The sequence below is a fragment of the Ahaetulla prasina genome, chromosome 1, assembly GCF_028640845.1.
Source record: "Ahaetulla prasina isolate Xishuangbanna chromosome 1, ASM2864084v1, whole genome shotgun sequence".
Taxonomy (NCBI): Eukaryota; Metazoa; Chordata; class Lepidosauria; order Squamata; family Colubridae; genus Ahaetulla; species Ahaetulla prasina.
This window is the reverse complement of record NC_080539.1, coordinates 278,910,840-278,934,138: the sequence shown is the minus strand read 5'-3', so window position 1 is coordinate 278,934,138 and position 23,299 is coordinate 278,910,840. Positions and strand designations below refer to the sequence as shown.

The 23,299-nt window shown below is 36.8% G+C and overlaps 1 protein-coding gene across 1 annotated transcript in view; it reads right to left on the bottom strand.

Annotated features, from left to right (window-relative positions):
• Positions 1-23,299, bottom strand: part of DCDC1 (doublecortin domain containing 1) — a 321,197-nt gene that overhangs the window by 108,555 nt on the left and 189,343 nt on the right. The window contains exons 17-18 of the mRNA XM_058160852.1: positions 21,499-21,654; positions 21,076-21,233 (exon numbers count right to left, since the gene is read on the bottom strand). Of these exons, the coding sequence (XP_058016835.1) occupies positions 21,076-21,233; positions 21,499-21,654 (314 nt within the window). The remainder of the gene's footprint in view (positions 1-21,075; positions 21,234-21,498; positions 21,655-23,299) is intronic.

Sequence of the window (23,299 nt, the reverse complement as noted above, 5' to 3'; positions counted from 1 at the left end):
CCATGTATGACCCCCATTTTTCCTTAGCTGGGTCGAATGGCGCTGGCGGTGTGTAGCTGGACATCGCTGCTTTCCGCCCCTTGTTTGCTGGGTTTGTGTCTTCCTGGTGAATTCAGCTTTTTCCTGGCGCTCCTAGCCCCGATATCCCATCCTCGTCGCCAGTGTTAGATTCGGGCAATAACGAGGCAGGAGACCAGGATAGTGACAACAGCTCTTTACTATATGGTGAACCCAGCAGCTCGGGCTGGGAAAACCCTCTCTTTATATACAGTTTAGCCAGAGGCTTCATCCAATCAGCAACGTGCTTTTTCCCGCTCAGTTTTCCCTCCACAACTTTTAAAGATACATTACAACCTATGCAGGAGTAAATTGATCCTGAAGTGAATAAAAGAACAAGTTTAACACAGCGTTCCCACCCTTACAGTAGTGGCCAAAATTGTGGAAACCTTTTTGGAAAAGTATATTTTTGAGGTTTCATGGTTACAAACACCACTTTTTTTGGAGTAGTACCATAAAATTATGTATCAATAGAAAGATAATTTAATCAAGAATGTAATGCAACAAAGTTTGTTCAATTATCTGTGTTCTATGAAAAGTTATAGCCAAATAACCAGAAAAAGGCAGCACAACTTGCTTAGGTAGATATCAGGTAGCTTTCCTTCATCTGATTGTAGCCAATGAGCATGAGTGTTTAGAGAGCCAATCAGGTGTCATCTTGTTTTGGCAATGAGCCAATCAGATCACAGTAGGATTCAGTTATCGATGTCATGTATTGAAGCTGAGAGGAGGACATTTGTTATGTGATCGCTATCAAGTTGGTTGGGGTGTTTTGTGTTCTTTCATTTAGTGAGCTTGTAAAACGTAATAAAACTAAAGTAATGGTGCAAAGAGTTGACTGTTCGCCCAGAAAGCGATGTAAAATAATATTATTACGTGAACAGGCTACAGTTATAACAAAATTAGAAGAAAAATTGGTGGAAACTTAACCAAAGGTGGCATTTCTAAGTTTTTGAAGACTCATAAAGAGACTCAGTCACTACAAAAACACACTGGTAAAGGCAGGAAAAGATGCACAACAGCAAATGATGATAGAAGAATTAAGAGACTGTACCTACGTGACAGAAGAAAATCATCTGGGTGTATACAAGATGAAATGGCACAATGCAATGTGAAGCTGAGTGCAAGACTGCAGGAATTTGGCCTAAAATCTAGAATTCCACGAAAAAAGCCACTTTTATCTCTCAAACAAAGGCTGAAAAACATTACATTCTTGATTAAATTATCTTTCCATTGATATAGAATTTTATGGTACTACTCCAAAAAAGAAATGGTGTTATTAGCCATCAAACCTCAAAAATACACTTTTCCCAAAAGGTTTCCACAATTTTGGTATATTGTGGAGGGAGCTTGTGGAACCTGCTTCTACAGAATTCCTCTAGAAAAAATTTTGAGAGTTAACTGCCTGGAAGGGAAATGTTATGATTACTTTCTCAAATAATATATATTGCACACAACATAATCCTCAGGGCAATGTTGCTATAGGAGAAATCCTCCAGGTAAAAATGAAGGCTATTTTCCCCAGAATTATGGAAAGCTCAGAATAGTATATATCTAGTTCACATGATGCGGGACAGTTTATTTCCAGAGAATGAGATCTAGCCTACAAAGCCAGCTGAGTAATGGGCATCTAGGCTAAAGTTTTATGACAGTGACTTTTTCTTGAAAAAGAGATGTGCACCTGGAAAATTAGAACATGACCAACCCCCAAATTCTTGTGGTATTTGTCAACAGTTACATATAGAAATTAAGAAGCATGCACATAAAATAGAATGCTGAGTAAATAAATGTAAACACACATCGGTGCCAAGATGCTGAACATTAGCCACTATCTGTACGTGAAAAGTATCAAAAGAATTATTTATGGGTAGAACTGAATAACACATAAAGTTTCAGCAGAACCATTGATTTGCACTATTATCTACTTCCTATTTTAAGTTATCCATCATAGTGACCAAGGTTGTCTCATTCACAAATAAGATGTTAGCATTCCAATATCAGCTTCAGAGAATTAGAAGGAGAAGGACTAGTAAAAGTGATGGTGCAGGAGGAAATGTACATTTCCAATCATTTTTTTTTATTTCATACTGTCAAATGATCTTTACATCAAAAGACATGTAATAATAATATATGTCAGAAATTTAAATGGTCCAACTGGCTTAGATTCAGATAATTCATTTCAGTTGTTTGAGAGAAGATAAGGGTTAAATTTTATGGAGAGTACAACTCTTAAGCAGCCTTTAAAATCATATACTTTCCAAAACCTCTACTATATTAAACAATGCTTTATAGTTTCATAATGAAGATCAAATGCAGCAGAATCCACATAATGGGAATACCTTTATAGATCAAACAGAGTTTTGTACAAGAGAACTGAACATTTACAGTGAGATGTTATGGAATAATAAACTTAAAAATTGTGCTGCATTTCAAGTTTATGCGACTATGATTATTTAATTTTCTTTTGTGCGTGCTCAAGTGTAGCTGTTATGTGACTACACATGAGAGAACCTGAAATTAATTTGTCTGTATAAGATCAGTGACTGTACAAATTCTTATGAAAACTAACATGCCATGACAATAGTAATTTTGATAAAATTACAGCAAGAACTGCAATTCTCTGCCATCTGGCTGTCTCATTTTAAGTACATTGATGTGCTTTTTATTACTTATTTACTCACTTCAACTACTTTCACCATTGTTAGAGTCTATATGTATTCAGAGCAGATTATATCAGCATAAAAATGTTTTCATATTTTGTGTTTATTTTTTAAACAGAACAAGTTATAATCAACGTATTTTTTAAAAAATACAAAAATATTTGCAAATTCCTTATTTATCGGTTAAAGTATGCCTCAATTTTCTCTACTATCTACTTTATCTTTTATAATACGTGCAGATCCTCTAACATCCTCAATGTAACCTTTATTTACTTTTTAAAATTATACGTGGAAACTGAAACAAACATTTGTCTGAAAAATATAATCATAATTCTATAGTAATGAAGAACTTCAAACATAGCAACTTACATATTTTTTTTAAAGCAAGAAGAAACTCATTTACTTGGGGTCATAGTATCAGTACTGTGCATTTCTAATTCATATTTATTCTAAGGAAAATCATCTCACTTTGATGACTTCTTATGAATACTAATGAGTCAATATTATGGGTCTTCTATATAAGGGGCGGAGAATGGAGGAAAAGGTCAAACACAGCCTTTATCCTCCTCCCGATAATTCCTTTCCCTAATAAAGGTGCAGATGTGAAAAACTTTGTTCTCGAAAGCTGCACAATATCATTATACCAACATTGTAATGCTTTAATGTTTGAATTCAAAGCAAGGGGCAATATTAGTACTGAGATATTTATGTGCTAATTCTTTCCAGATAAATATATTAATCCACACGCTGTCTTGATAATAAAACACCAGAAACAGAACTAAAAGTAAATTAACAGGAGCTAATTTTGTAGACGTTAAGGCTAGTATATTATAAAGAAAAAAATACAGTATAATTGATCACTTAGTTCTAATATACTGTTATTCATTGAAATAAAAATATTACAAGCATACACTTGAAATATTCACATATAATATTTTAAAAATCGGCCTAGATTTGGTATATTTTGCACAGGTATATCACAGTACATCAATACTGAAATCTGATCAGTTTGTGTACAGTGAATATTTTCTGGCAGATTTATTACAAAAATATGTATGTTTATAAAAGAACAGGGAGTTAATAAAAAACATGTCATGATGTTATGATGCATTTTTTTTTTCATTTTCTGGCTAACTAGAACTGCCTATGTATGAAAATTTAAAAACATTCATTTTCAAACGTATCAATTTTATTAATATTTTACTGGCATCGTAATAAAACAAATTGCATAAACAAATAAACAAACATGAATGAAAGTACTTTCATCAATCTTTGGTACCTGAATATTCAGTTCTAAGAATAAATCCCAAACTCTAAGAATGAATTCTAAACTGTAGACTGATTTTCAAAGAAGAGGGCACAATTCTTTATCAAACAGGTTAAATCTATCTTTATCCTGATCAATAAATCCTGAATCTCTTATCTATTTTTAGTCTGACCGAAATATTTAAGAAAAAAGTTCTTAGAATACTGTATCTGATTTTGGGCACCACATTTTAGGACAAACTTTAAAAATGAGTTTGTCCCAAGAAGAAGAAATAAGAAACATCTCAGAATGAAATATATAGCAATAGCACTTAAATTTATATACTGTTTATACTGTTCCTTTACAGCACTCTCTGAGAGGTTTACAAAGTCAGTGTCCCACCCATCCCCAAACATTCTGGGCCCTCATTTTACCAACCTCAGAAGGATGGAAGGCTGACTCAACCTCGAGCTGGCCAGGATCGAACGCCTGCTTGTAGGCAAAGTTAGCCTGCAATACTGCATTCTAACCACTGTGTCAGCTGACTCTTATACTCTTATATGCAAAAAGTAATTGGAAGAACTGGAGATGTTTAGTCTATAAGAGAGAAGACTGCAGTAAGACATATAGTAGCTGTTTTCACAGTAGCTTTGTTCAGAGTTGTTTCAAAACAAGAAAAAATGGGTTTATTGTCAATAACAGCAAAGTAGATTTTGGTTGGACATTAAAAATATTAATAGTAACATTTATCAGTGGAAGAGACTGTCTGACATGGAAGCTAACACTCCTTTACTGGAAACACTTAAACAAAGGCTGTTTGACCACCTGTAAGACATGATATAGTAAAATATTGTTGCACTGAACAAAAATTTGGACTAGATGATGCCTAAGGTGCCTTTCAATTTATGACTAAACTGCATTTATCATAATTCTTTAGTTATGGCAATATTTAACCCTCATATACTTTATCAGCTCTCAACTTTGTTTTCTCGGGTTAAAAGAATGTTACATTTTTGGATTGGTTCTACCAACACAACTCTCGCTTCTGCTCTTAATGTTCTGATATGATCTTATGACTGTCCTTATTGGTTAATTCTGCATGACTGAAGTGCAGATTATTTATAGAGTTTGCATTTGAATTTCTATGTTAATCTGTGGATATATAATCCACACTTCCATACAAAGCAAAAGCACCTTTCAAAACTTCTGGATATCACTACACAAAGCATATGCATAAAAACATGATCATATTAAGACAAAGTATACTACAGGAATGCTAATAATTTAGACAAAATACTAAAACTTGTAAGAGTACAATTCTGAATCACAGCTGTTTCTAGTTCCTGATCTAAAACAGTTCTACAAATGGATGGATGATTCCTGCAGTTTAGCATGAGAAATGCATGTGTTCCGTTAACAGTAACTCATCCATTCCACATCAGTTCTGACGTTTGAACAAATCTTCTCATGCCCAGTGATCATTCTAAAGCAAGAAAGGCCCAGCTTCCCAATCAGGGGACAGATTTATTAGATTATTATACTAAAGTACAGAGATGTCAGGGAAGAAAAATTTTTATACCTTTCTTTCAAAAATATTATTTACAGACTTTCCAAACTTGAAAGGAACCTGACAAAATGAACTACTCTTTTAGAACACAATTAATACATATTTTATAAATTAAACTGCGAACATAGCAAACACAAAATCATCTCTATCCTCCCATTATATTGCTTTTTAAAATGAAAATGAAATGAATTGTGTTATTATTAGCTTTTTGCTGACTGGGGAGGGAAGAGCAGGCATTTTTACAAATATAAGGACCAATAAGTTATGTATGTGGCTCATTTCTTTGACAATTTCAGACTGCTTGTCTTTCACAGGATTTCTTATGGCTATTTACATTTTCATTCAGTGAAAATCAATTACCTTCCTGCAATAAGCCTCATTTACTACCTTTGAGTATAATAGAAACACCATTAGGATGATGACATTACCCAAAAGAAGGGCACTACACAGTTGGTGGACATAAATTAGAACCCTTTCACATATGCATTAGAAATACTGCTGTGACTGAAATATGCATAAAAATCTGAATCTATTAGAGCTATTAGTGTGTGGTGCTGGTGATTTTGAAGGAGGAGGGGAGATTGTGATCTACTACTTTGACAAAATTATGTCTTTCCTCCCCACCCCCACCCCCTCAGTGTGTGCTGCTGATGCAATAAAGCACAAGTCCCCAGCTGAGATGCATTTGGAAATGCCACTGAGCATGGTCTATGCGCTTCACTTCCTTTGCCAAAGCAAGACACTGTCAGTAAGAGAGTGCAGGAAGATAGTGCCAAGCCTGCTCCTCCTTCGCACCCTGACCTCCTCTCTTTGCGGATGTATGCCTCGGTGAAGCTGCCACTCATGTGGAAAACAGCTCCTACGGATCAATTCATAGGGTTTAGAGATATTTAACTCCCATCAAGCCCTCATTGTCTTATTGATATTACTCGAAGGCCAACTTATTAGATATTTACAAGGAGGGGAAACAAAATACTAATCTAGAAATTTCCCCCTCTGAGACAGGAAACTGTGCTAAATGTAGTTATTTTTACCAGGGGTTTTATAAGCTTAAGAAAACAAGATTATAGCTTAGTACAAGGAAACAGGCACTGCTTAAAAAATTAAGTATGAAAGTTAGGTTTCTCTGTATCATCAAATCTATTTGATATCCTAGTATATCTCATATAATTTTTATTAAATATTAGTATACTGTAATGGTATGTGAAAATAACCTTAAGGGACAGGGGAAGAGATGCTGCCTGCAAACAATCAGACAAGAGAGAGGGGACTCTCCAGTGGCTTAATAGTTAGAGAAAGAAATTTAGGAAGGACCTGCCCTAATGGATCAGACTATTAAAAGTGATGGCAGGAGATTTGTACTTTAAGACTGGAAAAATTCTGTTAATATAGCCTATATAATAAAGTACAATTAGCTCATCTGGTCATGTTTCCTGTCTGGTTTAGAGAGGGCTGACTGATATTTACTTTGAATTTTAATTCAAATATTTAATTGAGAAATAATATTTAATTAAATTCATAATTAGGTATAGTTCAGTAATTAATTTTTATTTCATGTTAGAGATGGCACAGCATATTATCTCAAAAATTAATTATATGAACCATATATTATATGAGCCATATAATGTGTTGGCTAGTTAAAATTTTGCCCAGGTTTGGATGGTGTACCAGATACAATTGTTCTTGGCTCCAGATACTCTGCTACAATAATTTGGGCTCTAATCACCTCACAGTTTGACTATTTTAGTATGCTGTTGCTGGGATTGCCTTTAAAGATTATTCAAAAATATCAATTCAATATACTAACCCAGGGGTCTGCAAACTTGGCTCTTTTAAGACTTGTGGACTGGCTGAGGACCTCTGGGAGTTGAAGTGCTGACTGGCTAAATCTGATTCTGATTTAGCAGAATTGTTCCTCTTCTTTAATAATTGCACACTTTTTCTATAGATTTCCAAGTGCTTTTTATATTTTATTTTATTTTCAGGCTTGTGGTCTGCTCCAATCTACTAATTCTGAGCGATATGAAATGAAATTTCTAAATTCTATTTAAAAAATTAAAGTGCTGGATATTACCTAGAATGTCCTTCATGGCTTGAGACCAGATGTCCTTTGGGACTATCTGCTCCCAGTAGACTATGCCCAGCCCATCCAACAGGTCAAATATAAAATACACAAAAGCATGTTGAAGATCCCCACTCTTATGAAAAACTTTTCCTTTCGATTGAAAGATGGTTCTTTCACTGTTAGCATTTAAGAGAGAAGTGGAAATAATCTTTTATCTGCCTTTTGGGTATCAATTTGGATGCTGCTACCATATGTTACAGATTAAAGTTATGTGTTCTTTTTACAATAATTAATTTAATTTAAGAAATTTGTAATATTTCCTAATTTCTAATTAATTATTTTGTGCATCAGTACAGATCAAGAGCAGTCAATACTGAACAAAAAATAATATAAAACTAATATAATAAACCACAATGATATAAGTATGTATAGTCAAGTGGGCAGAACAAATATTCACTCAGCAGAATAGGCACAAATATCTTCCTGGACTAATTCAGGTCTTTATGTCTCTATAAAAGGCAAAGAGTTCAACACTATCCAAACCTTCAGAAAAACCTCATTCCAACAGGCAAGAGCAGCAAAACTGAAAGCCCATCTCTTAGGTCCTTTAGATGACACTGACTTAGACAGAGGATCTGAGAATGCCACCTTAGTAGAGTTGGCAAAAATAATTAGGGAAAGGTCATCCCCAAAGTAACCCAGCCGTATACCATGTAGAGCTTTATGAGTGATAACCAGCACATTGAATTGCAACCAGAAGCCTACTGGGAGTATTCACAACTTGGGGTGTTGTGAAACTTACTGGGTATAGCACAAGATGCACCTATTAAAACCTGTAGACTGCATTATGAACAAGAGTTCCAACTTCCAGATTTGTCAGCAGAATCCAATTAAGAGGCGATAAAGGTATGAATGACTATGACCAAGAGTAAGAAAGATGATCTTGATGGAAAATATAACCACTACCCAGGTCAAACTTTTTTTTAAGTCCAAAACAACAAGATAATATTTGGAAGCAGCTCAGGCAGACACCTCTCTAATTTACTGAAATATAAAAAAGAGAAGGAGGTATAGTATGATTAGACTTGCAATACAGGTAGTCCTTATGACCACAATTGAGCCCAAAATTTCCATTGTTGAATTCTGCTCCATTTTATGACTTTACTTGCCACAATTGTTAAGTGAAGTTGTTAAGTTAGTAACACAGTTCTTAGGTGAATCAAGCTTCCCCACTGATTTTATTTGTCAGAAAAACACAAAAGGTGATCACATGATCCCAGGGTACTGCATAAATATGGTCAAGCATCCAAATTTTGATCACGTGAATATAGGAATGCTGTCATATATGTGAAAAACAGTCATGTCACTTTTTTCTTTGCCATTGTAACTCTGAACTAAATGAATGGTTGTAAGTCAAAGACTACCTGCATTCTGTTATAATAGCCAATCTAATAAAAATAGCTTTAGCCTTCCTGTGTTCATTTCCTGGTCTAGTCTACGTATTCAGAAAAGAGTACAATTGGCACAGAACATGGAACTGTGCAAAAGCCTTCCAGGTTCTAGTTGCTTGTCAACTTCTCAAGCAGTTATTGGTTCAGGAGGACCACCAAATTGCACAAAGACTCTGAATATGGAAGGGCAACCCCACTGAGAGCCAAAGATGGAAATTGTCCACATTTGGATCCTTGGAAGTACAAATCCCAAAGTCACCCAGTCTTGCCAGTGTTACTTTAAGTTGAAGTCTATTCTTACCCTAACATCTAAAGCAGGGGTGAAATTTAAAATTTTTTGCCACCGGTTCTGTGGTTGTGACCTGGTGGGTGTGGCTTGGTGGGCATGTGACTGGGTGGGTGTGGCCAACATGATGTCACTCATTGTGGGACCTCCAGGCTGCCTGGAAGCTCCGAATCAGCTGAAAAAAGGTTCAGTTCTTGGGGAGATGAGAAAAGATAGTGAGAGAGCAAGAGAGCGATGGAGAAATAGCAACACCCGATTCTCAGGCAAGCATGGCAGGGCTTCGGGGAAGGGAGTAAGCTGCTAGCTCCTTCCCCGCAGCCCTTGATATCTCAGTGTCTCTCACTCTCTTTTTGCTCTGCGGGACTGAGCCAGGAGACAAGAGCGCCAACAAATAGCTGTGACTGTTCAAGCCAGCCAAAGAAGGAGGGAGAGAGAATTCAGTGTCGCCGTTTCCCCATCGCTCTCCCAGCAGCAGTAGCAGCGGCAGCATTAAGAGTGGCAGAGATGCTCCGGCAAAGTGGTGCTCCATAAAGAAGAGATGGCCATCCCCCTTCTCGTAAGTGCGGCTTTCCCCCCTGGGCTCCTGGAGCCCAGTGCTCGCCGATGGGGTGGCGATTCCCGTGGCTGCCTTACAGCAGAACCAGATGCTGTGCAGGCTTGGAGAGGTCATGAGGGGGAAAGGAAAGGAAGTGTGTGGAGGTGTGGAAGCATCGGCTGAGTTCGTGGGGAGATTGGCTGGCGAGGAGGAAGAGACGGAGTGGCAAAGCGGTGGGGGGGGGCTGACTTGTGCCACAGGTCTTGATGTATTTATTCCAGCATTTTTCTAGCAGCTTACTTCCTTCCCCGAAGCCCTGCCATGCTTGCCTGCCTTCCACGTGGGCTTCCGCTTGCCTGTCTTCACAAGCTGGCTACTGGGATGCGGGGAAGGCAGCGTGGAAGGCAGGTAAGCATGGCAGGACTGCGGGCCGTGGATCGGTTCAGGGACGTGGCCAGCCAGCCATTGCTCCCGGTTTGGCGAACCAGCCCCAATCTCCGCTACCTATTCGCCCGATCCGGTCCGATCCGGTAGCCTTTCACCCCTGATCTAAAGCCTCCAGACACTGAGAAAAGACAGAGACAGCCAAGGACAGAGATATACAGCTGATTCATTAGCCTACTAATGGTACTTAATTCTGTGTTGATGGATGATCTCATATAGCAGCTTTAACCACCTGTTAAACAGATTGTTGGGGGCAATATGCTGACTCTGTAAACCACTTAAAGAGGGCTGTAAAGCACTATAAAGTGGAATACAAGTCTAAGTGCTATTGCTATTGCTAATGTTAGAAACATGGATGAAAATTGTCCGGCTCCATTGGACCCAGCAATGGTTTTTTGAAAAGATGCTGGATCATTTCTTCTTCAGGACTGGTAGAATCATTCCCTTTTAATGGTTTTATGTAAATGTTGTTTTACATTTGTTCAGTTATGCTTTGCAGAGCTTTATATTTAGGCAACAGAAAAACAAAATGAAATAAATATATTAATTTTAAACTTAACAATACTAAGTTAACATCAAGTATTAAGATGGCTAAGAAAAAATATTATTACTAATTTAAGGCCTGGTTCACCAGTTGCGCCCCTTTCTAGACCGGGATTCTCATGCACGGTCACTCATGCCCTCGTCACTTCTCGCCTGGACTACTGCAATGCTCTCTACATGGGGCTTCCCTTGAGGACCACCCGGAGGCTCCAGTTGGTCCAGAATGCAGCTGCGCGGGTGATAGAGGGAGCCATTCGTGGCTCTCATATAACACCTCTCCTGCGCAAGCTACACTGGCTGCCTGGGGTCTTCCGGGTGCACTTCAAGGTGCTGGTTACCACCTTTAAAGAGCTCCATGGCATAGGACCCGGATATCTTCGGGACCGCCTTCTGTTACCATATGCCTCCCACCGACCGGTGCGCTCCCATAGAGAGGGTCTCCTCAGGGTGCCGTCAGCCAAACAATGTTGGCTGGTGACCCCCGGGGGGAGAGCCTTCTCTGTGGGGGCACCTACCCTCTGGAATGAGCTTCCTCCTAGACTCTGTCAACTTCCTGACCTCCGGACCTTTCGCCGCAAACTGAAGACGTATTTATTCTTCCGAGCAGGACTGGCATAAAATGGGTTTTTAAATTGGATTTTAAATGGGGTTTTATATTATGTATTTTATATTTAAATTATTGGCCATATTGAATAAGTTTTTTAATTGGTTTTATTGTATTGTATTGTATTGTATTGTATTGTATTTTATCTGGCTGTTAACCACCCTGAGTCCTTCGGGAGAAGGGCAGTATAAAAATTAAATTATTATTATTATTATTATTATTATTATTATTATTATTATTATTATTATTATTATTATTATTTACTATTAAAAGTACTATTTTAATAGACCTTTAAAGAACAAAGTCATTTATCAGAAATATTAAGTTTCTAATTCCATATTTGTTATTTATTGCTAGGTTGGACTACTGTATTCCTTCTTCAATTCATTGGTTAGATTTTTATTCCTATAAAACTGTAACCAGTTGGAAAGAGTCCAAGGACTATAGAGATTAATAAGAATTTCCTCTCCATTCCATTAATAAATGGAACCAGAACTAGAAATATGCGTTTTAAAAAGTTACTTTTTCTAGGAACACATACATCAGTCAACTTATTATTATTATTATTATTATAATATCAGAATGAAACAAAACAAAGACACTATATTAATGTCCTTGCTACAAATAGTTACATTTGTACTGAATGAGTTTGTGTCTGCTTATATGTGAATGCATTTTGTTCTCTCCAAATAGCTTCGCTGCAGGTTAGAGCCTTTCTACTGTGAGCCATCAGGGTTGGAGGTACGGTTGCTGAGCATGCACATATCCACCTGTGCACATGCCTGTGCAAATACATTCACATGCTGAGTGCAAGCTGGCATGCAGCAACAAAGTTCAACTTAAGTTATAAATCTTATAAATCTGGGACAAAGGCCAATAAGATGCATTTTTTAAAAAAAAACATTTATAAAATTCTTCTACCAATTATTAAAGAAAGACCATTTTGTTTTATTAATTATATTTATATCCTATTTTCCTCCAGGATTTCAATGAAGTATATAGTCAGAAGCATATGAAAGGGGAGGGGGTTAAGAGAGGTCAAGATTAATGTTGCACAACTGTGAAGCAAGCTATCTCTGAGGTGATGTCACACACATGTACAAAAGAATAGACAATGGCATGATACTTTTATTTGTTTTGATCTGCACTCCCAACCCTGCAAACATATAGATAGTTTTTAATCTGTTCAATTTTACCCCTCCAAAAAGAAGCCAGGGAAATGGTCTGGGCTGAGATACTGAGTAGTTCAAAGTCGCTGAGTGAATTTCATGGCTGGGGTAAACCTGAACTTGAGTCTTTCTCTTTCTTTCCAACTCTGTTATTATGTTGGAATTTAAGTTCATTCTAGAAATTTTTTTATAAAGTTATATCCCTAACTTTAGTGTTCTATGCATTCTTCCCACTTTATCAGGTTATCTGGTATCCAACAATCTAGATTTATTCTAATACCTATTATACATGATATCGTACTAACTTCTGACAAATTTTTGAGAGAGCTCTAGAGAAGCACTTTATTTTGCTTGTTTTAGTGACTGCAATCCAACATTCCAAGGGTTAGTCTAATGCACATGGTATTATACATTCTGGCATCTTGCAAAATTTTTCCAGGTGCGTTCACTGGAATGGAATATCTGCTGTCCTTCTATGTTGTGGTGCACATCAAAGACCCATTTAATTTCCTACTCTGCCTGGAACAGGCTCCATAGATTCGGGCTTTGTGTCACCATGAAGAGCCACAGGGAGACTGTGAAGCCAGTTGGATGTAGGATGATGGGCCAATATGCTAGGCAATCACTGGCAAGGTTACTCAATGGTAGTTACACCATTGATGAGCATAAATGAAGAAGCTTCTTTTTGAATAGGTCCCTCTCAATATATTCAGATTTCTCTTTAGGAACATAAAGAGTCTGTTTATCCATATTTAACTCCTCCACTATTTTCAAATTTTGCAGAGCTATTAACTGTATTTTTTCCATGAAAGATACATCTCTCTTTCCCATCTCTTAACCGATTTCATTGTATATATTATGTACAATGACAATAAAGGCTATACTATACTATTAGGAAATAAGATCCAATTTTCCACTTTCCTTTTTATTTTCTGCCTAACGCTTATTCCATTACAAATTGGTCATCCCCCTTCTGTGGCCTGAGATACCTTTTACATGCTGGTTGTCGCATCTGTGGCTCCTTCCTGTTTCCCAAGGCCATTTTTCCTACCATTACAATGGTGAAATTAATTGGAAGTAAAATATCTATGAAATATTATAATAAGGCTAAAGCTCTGATTAACAACTTGGCTGTCTGTTCTGGTTTATATAAACTTTCCAAATCACCTCCACTTATAATGACTGCAATAACCAAAACAGGAAGTTACCAAAACATGAATAATTGAATGTTCGAAACTGGTATGTCAGCCGATATAGCTAAAAAGTGCGTTGAACTACTGAGAAAACCTGTACCACTAAAACAGTGTGGTATCAAGAGCAAAGCTATGATTCTGATGTTAGAAAAGAACGGCGATCTTCTTCAAAATAAGTTGACTATAATTCATGCAGACAGTTGAACCAAACTGTCTCGCTCCGAAATCTGGATCCTGACTGAGTCATCAGTCATCTGGTTAAAACATCCTAGCACTGAACATGATGCAGCGAAAAAAAGAAATAGAATTCAATGTCATTCATATATTGCTATCTCAGTCCCAATCACAAGATAACTTTCTCATAAGCTTGATGTAAATATTAAAAGCATAGGGGATGGTGCAGATACTTATAGAATCTGCTGTCAGAGCAAAATGATAATCCCATTTTATCTAGATTATCTTCTAAAATAGGCGATGTACATAAGGAATGAAACCAGGATGGCATAGCATAGCTCTTCCAGTCCCCAGTTAGAATCTATTCAGGATTACTGTGGTTGATGAACTTGAAACATCTGAGAGATCTCCCAAAACTAATGAGGTTCCATTCTCCCTTAGGATAGGTGGGAACTGGAACAGGATCATTGCCAAATTGAAAAAAGACCTTTCAGTAATGAAGTTAAATGTGCATTTATTTATGTAAAATATTTGTATTCTGCTTGAAGAAAATCCTCCCCTTTTTTCTATTTAAATATAAAAACTTATCTACTTTATTCCTTAGACATTCCTGTAAGAAGAAAGTTAGCTTTCATAAAATGGTCATTTTCATAAATGGATAATACATATATTACTGATAAATGGAATTCTCTCTTCCATCATTTACATTATAAACAGTACTTATGGTCAAATTATTCATATATTTTTTCTCAAAATTGGCATGAAAGACTACAGTATGTCTGCAAACAAAGAATCATGACTATACTTTTTCTCTCATTACAGTTCCAGATTTATTTTATTCCATGAAGAAAAACATCTGCTTTATTCCAGAACAAATTATCACTAAGAAAGAGCAATTAAGACTGGGTTGTATCCAATACTGGCTATCTGCCAAAAAAAATAAAATGCTGGTCTAACAGATTTCCCTTCCCCTTCAGTCCTCCTCCCTACATCTGTTCTGAAAGCTTGGAGGATCTCTAGAGCAGATCCAGGAAGCATCTGTGGTAATAAGTAGAAGAGATCACATGAATGCAAATCTCCTTAACTAATGAGTGTAATCCAGTTTTATCCATTGTAAACATCAGTTTGTGTTCCTATAAAGAGAAGTGCACATAAAAAGTTTGCATGCCAAATGATGCATTTATTTTCTTTTGCTCTTCCACCTTATTTTGTGCTTTTAACCCAAAGAGGTTAAAATAACTTTGTATACATTCAGGTTAAAAAAATCTTAGCATGTAAGAGTCCTGAAAGAAAAGGAAAACAAACATAATTAATTTACTCTCCATTACAGAAACTATGATATTGAAATCAGAAAAGGCAAGCATAATTAAAGCAATGAGACAAAATGGTAACTTTAGCTGACTAAAGGGAATTTTGGAATATTGAGGACTGTAAACGGTTAACAATATTAAAATATTGAGATAAACATTTTATATATTTTTATAAAATGGAGAGACCATCAGCTCACTATTTTCCATGCAAATTAAAAAATGTACAAGTTTTTGACTGGAAAAGTACAATCCAAGAAGGATCCTAATTTCACTTAGAATGCCCTGCGAAGGTCTAATATCCTATATGAACTTGTACTTTATAATTAAATAAATGCCAAGTAAATCATTGAAAGAAATGTCAATCCCATCACTGGCAGCTGCTTTCGCTCCTGAAAGGGAGGGAAGAGTAGGAGTAGGGCAGCAAGTAACCCCTACAGCAGTCAGCAAAGTCACTAGTGGGAAAACAACAAAGGCCTTTCCATGCAACTAGCACAGATGTGCCCAGAGCCAAACTGTCAGAATCAGTTAAGATGACAGCTACTCACAGTTGATTATTTCCTTCTCACAGGTCACTGGGTGACAAGCTGGGTCACCATGCTTTGTTGGCTGCTACAGTTCTCCCTCCACAACATCTATTCAATTTAAATAAAGGTAAGTTGCTCAATTTTTTTGTTTACATTTACATTTATACATATACATTTATTATAATAATGCAAACAACTGCATCCTCACATTGTCAGGAGAAAAAAAATGACACACAGTTTTGTACCACCTTGAATTAGTATTTCTGTGGTCCTGAGAAAGGGAGAGGAAAAATGGATTTGAATTATCTAGCTCAAACAGAGAACTAAATAATTTTGTCAAAATGCATGTAATGAAAGCTAATTTGTCCCCAATTCAAAGCTTTAACCTTTAGAACATTTAGATGGCAAATAAATCATGAGGAAAACCTTGGATTTTCAGTCAAAAGAATCTGTCATAAATTCCTCACAAAGGAAAATAAAGGACGATGTTGAAAAAAATATTAAAACACAAATGTCTATATGCTATAGTTTAAAAAGGAAAGCAATACCACAAAAAAAGTGCTTTTAGTTAAATTTAAATTACAGGAATTTGTTTACCTTGTGGGAATAAAGTAGATAGATGGCCAATTTTACCAAAATCAGTGAAACAAAAAAATGTGGATGATACTGAGGGCAACTCAGTGAAAGAAAAAAATAATAATTTTTAAACAATAAATCTGTTAGAAAATAGTGTTCGTGTCCAATCTGTATCAACAGAATTAAAAAAGAATAACAAAGGCTTTCTTTTAATTAGAAAAGATATCCTAAAAATCTTTTGCCTTCTTCCTAATATTCTTTTAAGTTATTTGGAGTCATCTCCTGTGCTCCTTTTAAGTAGAATTGCGACAAGTACAACAAATAACTACACATTGGATGAATATACTTTATAGATAAAATCAGTGGGCATAATGCTACTTCTACTACATCTTCTTGGAACCTAAAAACAGTTCTTGAAGATCAAGGAACTTTCTGAAATATTGAATGATTTGACATGAAACACCTCTGAAAAGTTTTCTGTTGTTTGTCTCCTCACATTAGAACCTTCCCCTTTCAAAAAGTTCCCTGATTGTGCCTTTTACTGACACAAGGGGCTGAAATAGAAAGGCGTGGGAAATGCCCATTGTTTAAGAGCAGTTGCACTTAACAACATACTGTATAAAGTCACTTTGATTGAAGACAAAATGCTGACAGTCATGAAAAAACACGTTCCATCCCTTAAGTCCTCTTTTATGGCAGAATCCTTACTAGCATAAAATTGGAATAATAAGAAAAAGCTTTACATTGCCTCCCATCCCCTTGGGAACAAGAAAAAACAGAACATTTTCATATTTAGTATTTCAGATCATCAATTTTTACCCATTGCCATTACAGAAAAAATAATACGACAGGAGAATATTTTCCTTTACCATACTAATTCATTTTGGATCCTATTTTTCATTAATTATATTACTCAGAGATTTCAAAAAATATTTTAGAGTGAATCATATTATTAATCTGGAATATATTAAAATATAGAAAAATAATATAATGTATCTTCTAAAACAGTGGTTACCAACCTTTGCGGCTTGCTGGCCCAGCTAGGGGTGGAGAGAGGGGAACTAAGCTGCATGAGCAGTGGGCTGGTACGCATGCATGCTTGCACACAGCCCTTGCGCGAACCCCTGCTGGCCCGCTGCTCGTGCAAGTTGACCTGCACGCATGCATATGCTCTGTCCAGCCACACAGCACACATTCCAAATAGGCCATGACATGGTAGTGGGCCACGGTCCAGGGGTTGGGGACCTTTGTTCTACAAAACTTAGTGAAGCCACTGATTCTTTAAATGAAAAATTTGAGATGTTACAGGAATATTGCTTGGAGCTAATGAATCAGAAGTGGCTCTTAGGATAATAAGAGTTCCTTCTTCTGTTACACATCACTGACCTCTGCAACTTTTAATCTGTTATCACTGGCTGGATTTTAGCCCTGGATTAAAGCCAAAGATGCTCCAAACCACACTCTCAAAGTTAGATTCTAATCAGAATTCTAAATACAGATCCAGAACATCCCAGAACTTTTTTAATCACAGCGGGCCTCAGTCATATGTCAACCCTGAAGCTGATTCTTTGAGGAATCTACCTGCCTCGGAGTTTTGCTTGCTATGGGTCTATTACTTGGAACCCTGACATCATATATAATACCTAATACCTAATATATAGTATCTAATTATAGGAGAAAATAGTAAGAAGTATAGATCAAAGGTTGGCAAACTCTGCCTATCAAGAAGGTGTTTCCTAGAACTGAAGGCTATCTAACTCCAGAATCATTGAAGAACATGTATCACAGTATAGCCTGTGTCTGCCTTTAAGACTGGCATGAAACTTGACATTCTAGAATATGATGATCCAAAATAAATGTACAACACTAGCGCTCTTTAAAATAGTACGTATGTTATTTGTTTCTATCTTTGTTCCATGGTAAGTGGAATGTGAGGACAGTTACACTGTATTCAATATATTTATATGCAAACAATAAAAATATATTTTAAAAAAAGACTGGCATGAAATTTGACTTACTGTTGACCCATTAAAAATTACATTATTAAATCTAAATTTATTTATATATTAAATATACTATATATTTTTATTTATTAAAAGGATTTATATGCTTATCTACCTTACAAAGCAATTCCAGGTGGCTCACAACATCCAATAAAAAGACGAATAAAACAAATGAAAGAGGAATAAAACCAGGCACTACCCTCATGACTTAGCTCCATCCTAGACCAGTGCTTGGGGGAACATCCAGGTCTTCAGGCCCTTCTGAATGGCTAAAAGGGTAGAGGCCTCAGATCTCAGATGGGGAACTATTCCAAAGACTTGGACAAATGTAGTCCCACAAATAATCTGGCCCTCTGCCATATAGAATTTTAAAGGTGATAACCACTCCTTGAACTGCACCTAGAAACCAAGTGGAAGACTGTACAGTTCACAGAACAATGATGTAACTCGGGCAAACTGTGAGTATCAGAATTGCCCATGAAGCTGCATTCTGGCCCAGCTGCAGTTTCTGATAGTCTTCAAGAGCAGCCCTACGTAATATACATTACAATAATCCAGCCATAAATACCATAATGTAAGCTAGCAGTTATTCAGGACATTATTCCACAAAGCATGTTCAAAAGCTGGTGGATAGTTGAAAAGAAACAGAAATGCCATCATTTCAACATCTACATGAAGCCGCTGGGCGAGGTCATCAGTGGTTTTGGGGTGAGTTATCAACTGTACGCGGATGACACCCAGCTGTACATTTCCACCCCTGACCACCCCAATGTAGCTGTTGAAGTGTTGTCTCGGTGTGTGGAGGCTGTACGGGTCTGGATGGGGAGAAACAGGCTCAAGCTCAACCCCTCCAAGACTGAGTGGCTGTGGATGCCGGCATCCCGGTACAGTCAGCTGCAACCGCGGCTGACTGTTGGGGGCGAATCATTGGCCCCAATGGAGAGGGTGCGCAATTTGGGGGTTCTCCTGGATGGACGGTTGTCTTTTGAAGATCACTTGGCGACCGTATCCAGGAGAGCTTTTTACCAGGTTCGCCTGGTCCGCCAGTTGCGCCCCTTTCTAGACCGGGATGCCTTATGCACGGTCACTCACGCCCTCATCACTTCTCACCTGGACTACTGTAACGCTCTCTACATGGGGCTCCCCTTGAGGTGCACCCGGAGACTTCAGTTAGTTTAGAATGCAGCCGCGCGGGTGATAGAGGGAGCCACTCGTGGCTCCCATATAACACCGATCCTGCGCAGGCTGCACTGGCTACCTGTGGTTTTCCGAGTGCACTTCAAGGTGTTGGTTACCACCTTTAAAGCGCTCCATGGCATAGGACCGGGATATCTTCGGGACCACCTTCTGTTACCACATGCCTCCCACCGGCCGGTACGCTCTCATAGAGAGGGCCTCCTCAGGGTGCCGTCAGCCAAACAGTGCAGGCTGGCGACCCCCAGGGGGAGAACCTTTTCTGTGGGGGCACCTACCCTCTGGAATGAGCTTCCCCTAGGACTTCGACAACTTCCAGACCTCCGGACCTTTCGCCGCAAGCTTAAAACATATTTATTCTTTCGAGCAGGACTGGCTTAATAGGGTTTTTTAAATACGGATTTTATTGGGGTTTATTTTATATTTTGTATAGTATTTTAAATTTAGGCTATTGGAATAAGTTTTTTAAATATTGTTTTTATTAAAATGTATCGTTTTTATTTTATCTGCCTGTTCACCGCCCTGAGTCCTTCGGGAGAAGGGCGGTATACAAATTAAATAATAATAATAATAATAATAATAATAATAATAATAATAATAATTATTATTATTATTATTATTATTATTATTATTATTATTATTATTATTATTATTATTATTATTATACATAATCACCTCTGACAACTGAGAGAGCAGTACAGAATTCCGTATACATATCTATTATAAAATTCTTCACTTGAGTCTTGAACACTTCAAAGCTGATATACATTATGAAGAAAGGAAGGAAAAATATAAATATAATGTAATGCTGGACTTATTTCAGTAAAGCTCAGATTTATGTAATATAAAGCTAATAACCCTTAAATAGGCTCCATAAGTTTATTATGAAAACTGTATGAGATGCATATTTAAAGAAAGAATAGAATGGAAGCATTTAGTATTATTTTATATAGTTAAAATAGGAATTGAAAGATGTAAACGTTTTAGTTTATTAAGGTTTTTTATTTTACCTTTTAATGCATTTTAGTAATTTCATTGCAAATCTGTATTAAATGTATAAGTGTTATCTTCTTACAATGGTCAATATAACATCCATTTAAGACACCAAGGGAATTTACAACTATTTATTTATATGAATCTAGAAAACTGTTATTTTACATATGTAGATTAATAAATGATAATTAAATACCATAAATTATACACTTTATGGGGTTATGCTACAATTCATGCATAATACGTAATGATACTTTGTCCTCAGTGATAAGTGTAGACATCAATCTTTTTTTAAAAAACCTGCATAAATGTCACCTCCTTCCTCCCCTTTCATTAGATTTGGTTAAAACTCCATTTCTCCTTGCAAGCCAGAGGGCTTTTGAGATATTTCACTAAGATCCAGGAAATCAATCTTACATAAAACTGAAGGAAAACATCTAATGTCATTGAACAATAAATATCAACTCTGTCACTAGCTTACCTTTGAGCTGAGGCCTTAGGATGTTTCTCTTCCAGTTTCCTCACCAATGCTACTGCCAGCTGGCAATTCTCGCCTGAGGTACCTTTAGGCATTAAATGGGCGTCCAAAGGTCTGGAAAGTTGCTTCTTCTTGCTGTTGCGGTCACTATTTTCTAAAACCTGTGGAATTAACATATACTGAATCATAATGCTTATGTTGAATAAAACTCAGCAATCAGAGAACTTTAATATAAATCATGGGGAAAATACTTTTTTTTTAAAAAAAAAAGTAGGATATTTATTTATTAAATTAAATTTTATATTTGTATATTGAGTATTCTCTTTTGTATTGTTGCTCTCTTTTTTGGAGCCATATATGTTAAATTGTAATATCTCCCTTCAAACGATTTTCCTCTGGGGAAAAAAAAAAGCTAGTTGCTCTGACCTCCCCCTGGTTCTGGTGTAGAACAGGGATGTCTTCTGAGTTGTCATCTATCTTTTGATGAAGTACAGACTGGACCTCATGTGTGGAGCATTTGATCTGGACCATCTCTTTTACATTTAATTCTTCTAGGTAAGTTAGGACAAACTCAGGGTAAGCCTGTAGTGAGGAATAAAGACAGAGTAGTTGCACAAGTCTACAATTTGTGAACAAACAACCAGTGATATACTAGTAAATGCATAATTTATTACCATGGACAGGCTCTGTTACGAGCCACCAAACAGCTGATCAATATGCGACATGGTACAGCTCAACTCTGCTCTCAGCTAGCTCACAAAATTCCTGAAGATCTCATAAGCCAATAAAGCTGTCTGCAGCACACTACCACATATTATTGTTAAAAGTTAGAAGAGATTTGTTGATGCTATTGTCTAATTTTTTTTCTCATTTAAATAGATGGAAATACTTTTTTCAGGTTATTCTAGACAAAATTTTAAAAAGCAAGGTAGAAATATTAAATATTACCAAAACATGATTTGCTAAATGTCCTTGGTTTAATCAATATTACAAACATCTACATGGTTTACATCTCATATTCCACATCTAAGTTATTTTCTTCAATCTATGAATCTATTCCTGCTTTTTCAACCTAATTTATTCCTTTGGTTTCTTAATGCACAAATCTTCTTCTGTATTATCATATTTTTCTATCCTGGTTTTGTTTTCCATTTTCCATCTTTAAATCCTGTTTTAAGCTTCTTTCTTATATCAGAGTCATATGCGAGTAAACTTAATTTATACTACTGAGAGTTTTTAATTATTTATGTATTTATTTCAGATAGAATACTAAATTGGTACTCATACAGTATTGAAAGACATATTTCATATCCCCCCTCATTATGAGAATAGGGAAATGATGAATTTATGTCAAATTCACAATATGCTAGGTATAGTACAGTTGGGCAACCTCTGGCTGATGGCACTTACTTGCCTTAAAAGGCCTAACAGATGACCAGCCTTCAAGCACCTTTCCTCTAATTCAAACCTTCTTTCATAGTCCTGCCCTTCCATTTCTTTAAGAGGAAACTGTTAGAAATGATTGCAGCATCCCCTTGCTTCCATTTAAAAAAAAATATGTGCAGGTAGTTGGAATAAGAATTCAAAGTGAATCCATTATAAAAGTAGAGTATGTACTTTTAGCTGTATTCTTTTGATGTCACCTTTAAGAATGAAATGCTATGCTAATTTGAACTTTTTAGTGATTCATTGATTATGGAATACATAGCTTGAAAAGAGGCAGTAAATTCAAGGAAATGTAGTGCTGCATTTTCTTATTTCTTCTCCCTTAATGGGGTTAGAATTAGCTCATTAGAATAATAGTTGTCATATTTGAAGACTGCTATCTTCCATTTCAAAGAATATGTTTATTTATGAAGGATATGTGTCTTTTTTCTAATTATCTTGTTTCTTTACCAGTTGTAAAGTTATAAAATAGGGGTGTCCAATTAATACATACCGTATATACTCGAGTATAAGCCGAGTTTTTCAGCACGTTTTTTGTGCTGAAAAGCGCCCCCTCGGCTTATACTCGAGTCTACGTCTTCGGGAACCCCGCACAGGAGGGGGTACCAAACGGACTCCCATGGGAGGGACGGGGAGCGGGCCCGCCGAGGTCTCGCGGGATTTGTCGCCCCCAGGCCGGCCCCCATTCCCGTGTCTGGTGGGCGGACGGCGCAAACTTGGCGGGCTGTGCATTGGCGCGGGGAAGCCCTGGTGGTGCAGTGAGAGGGCTGGGCAGGGGAGC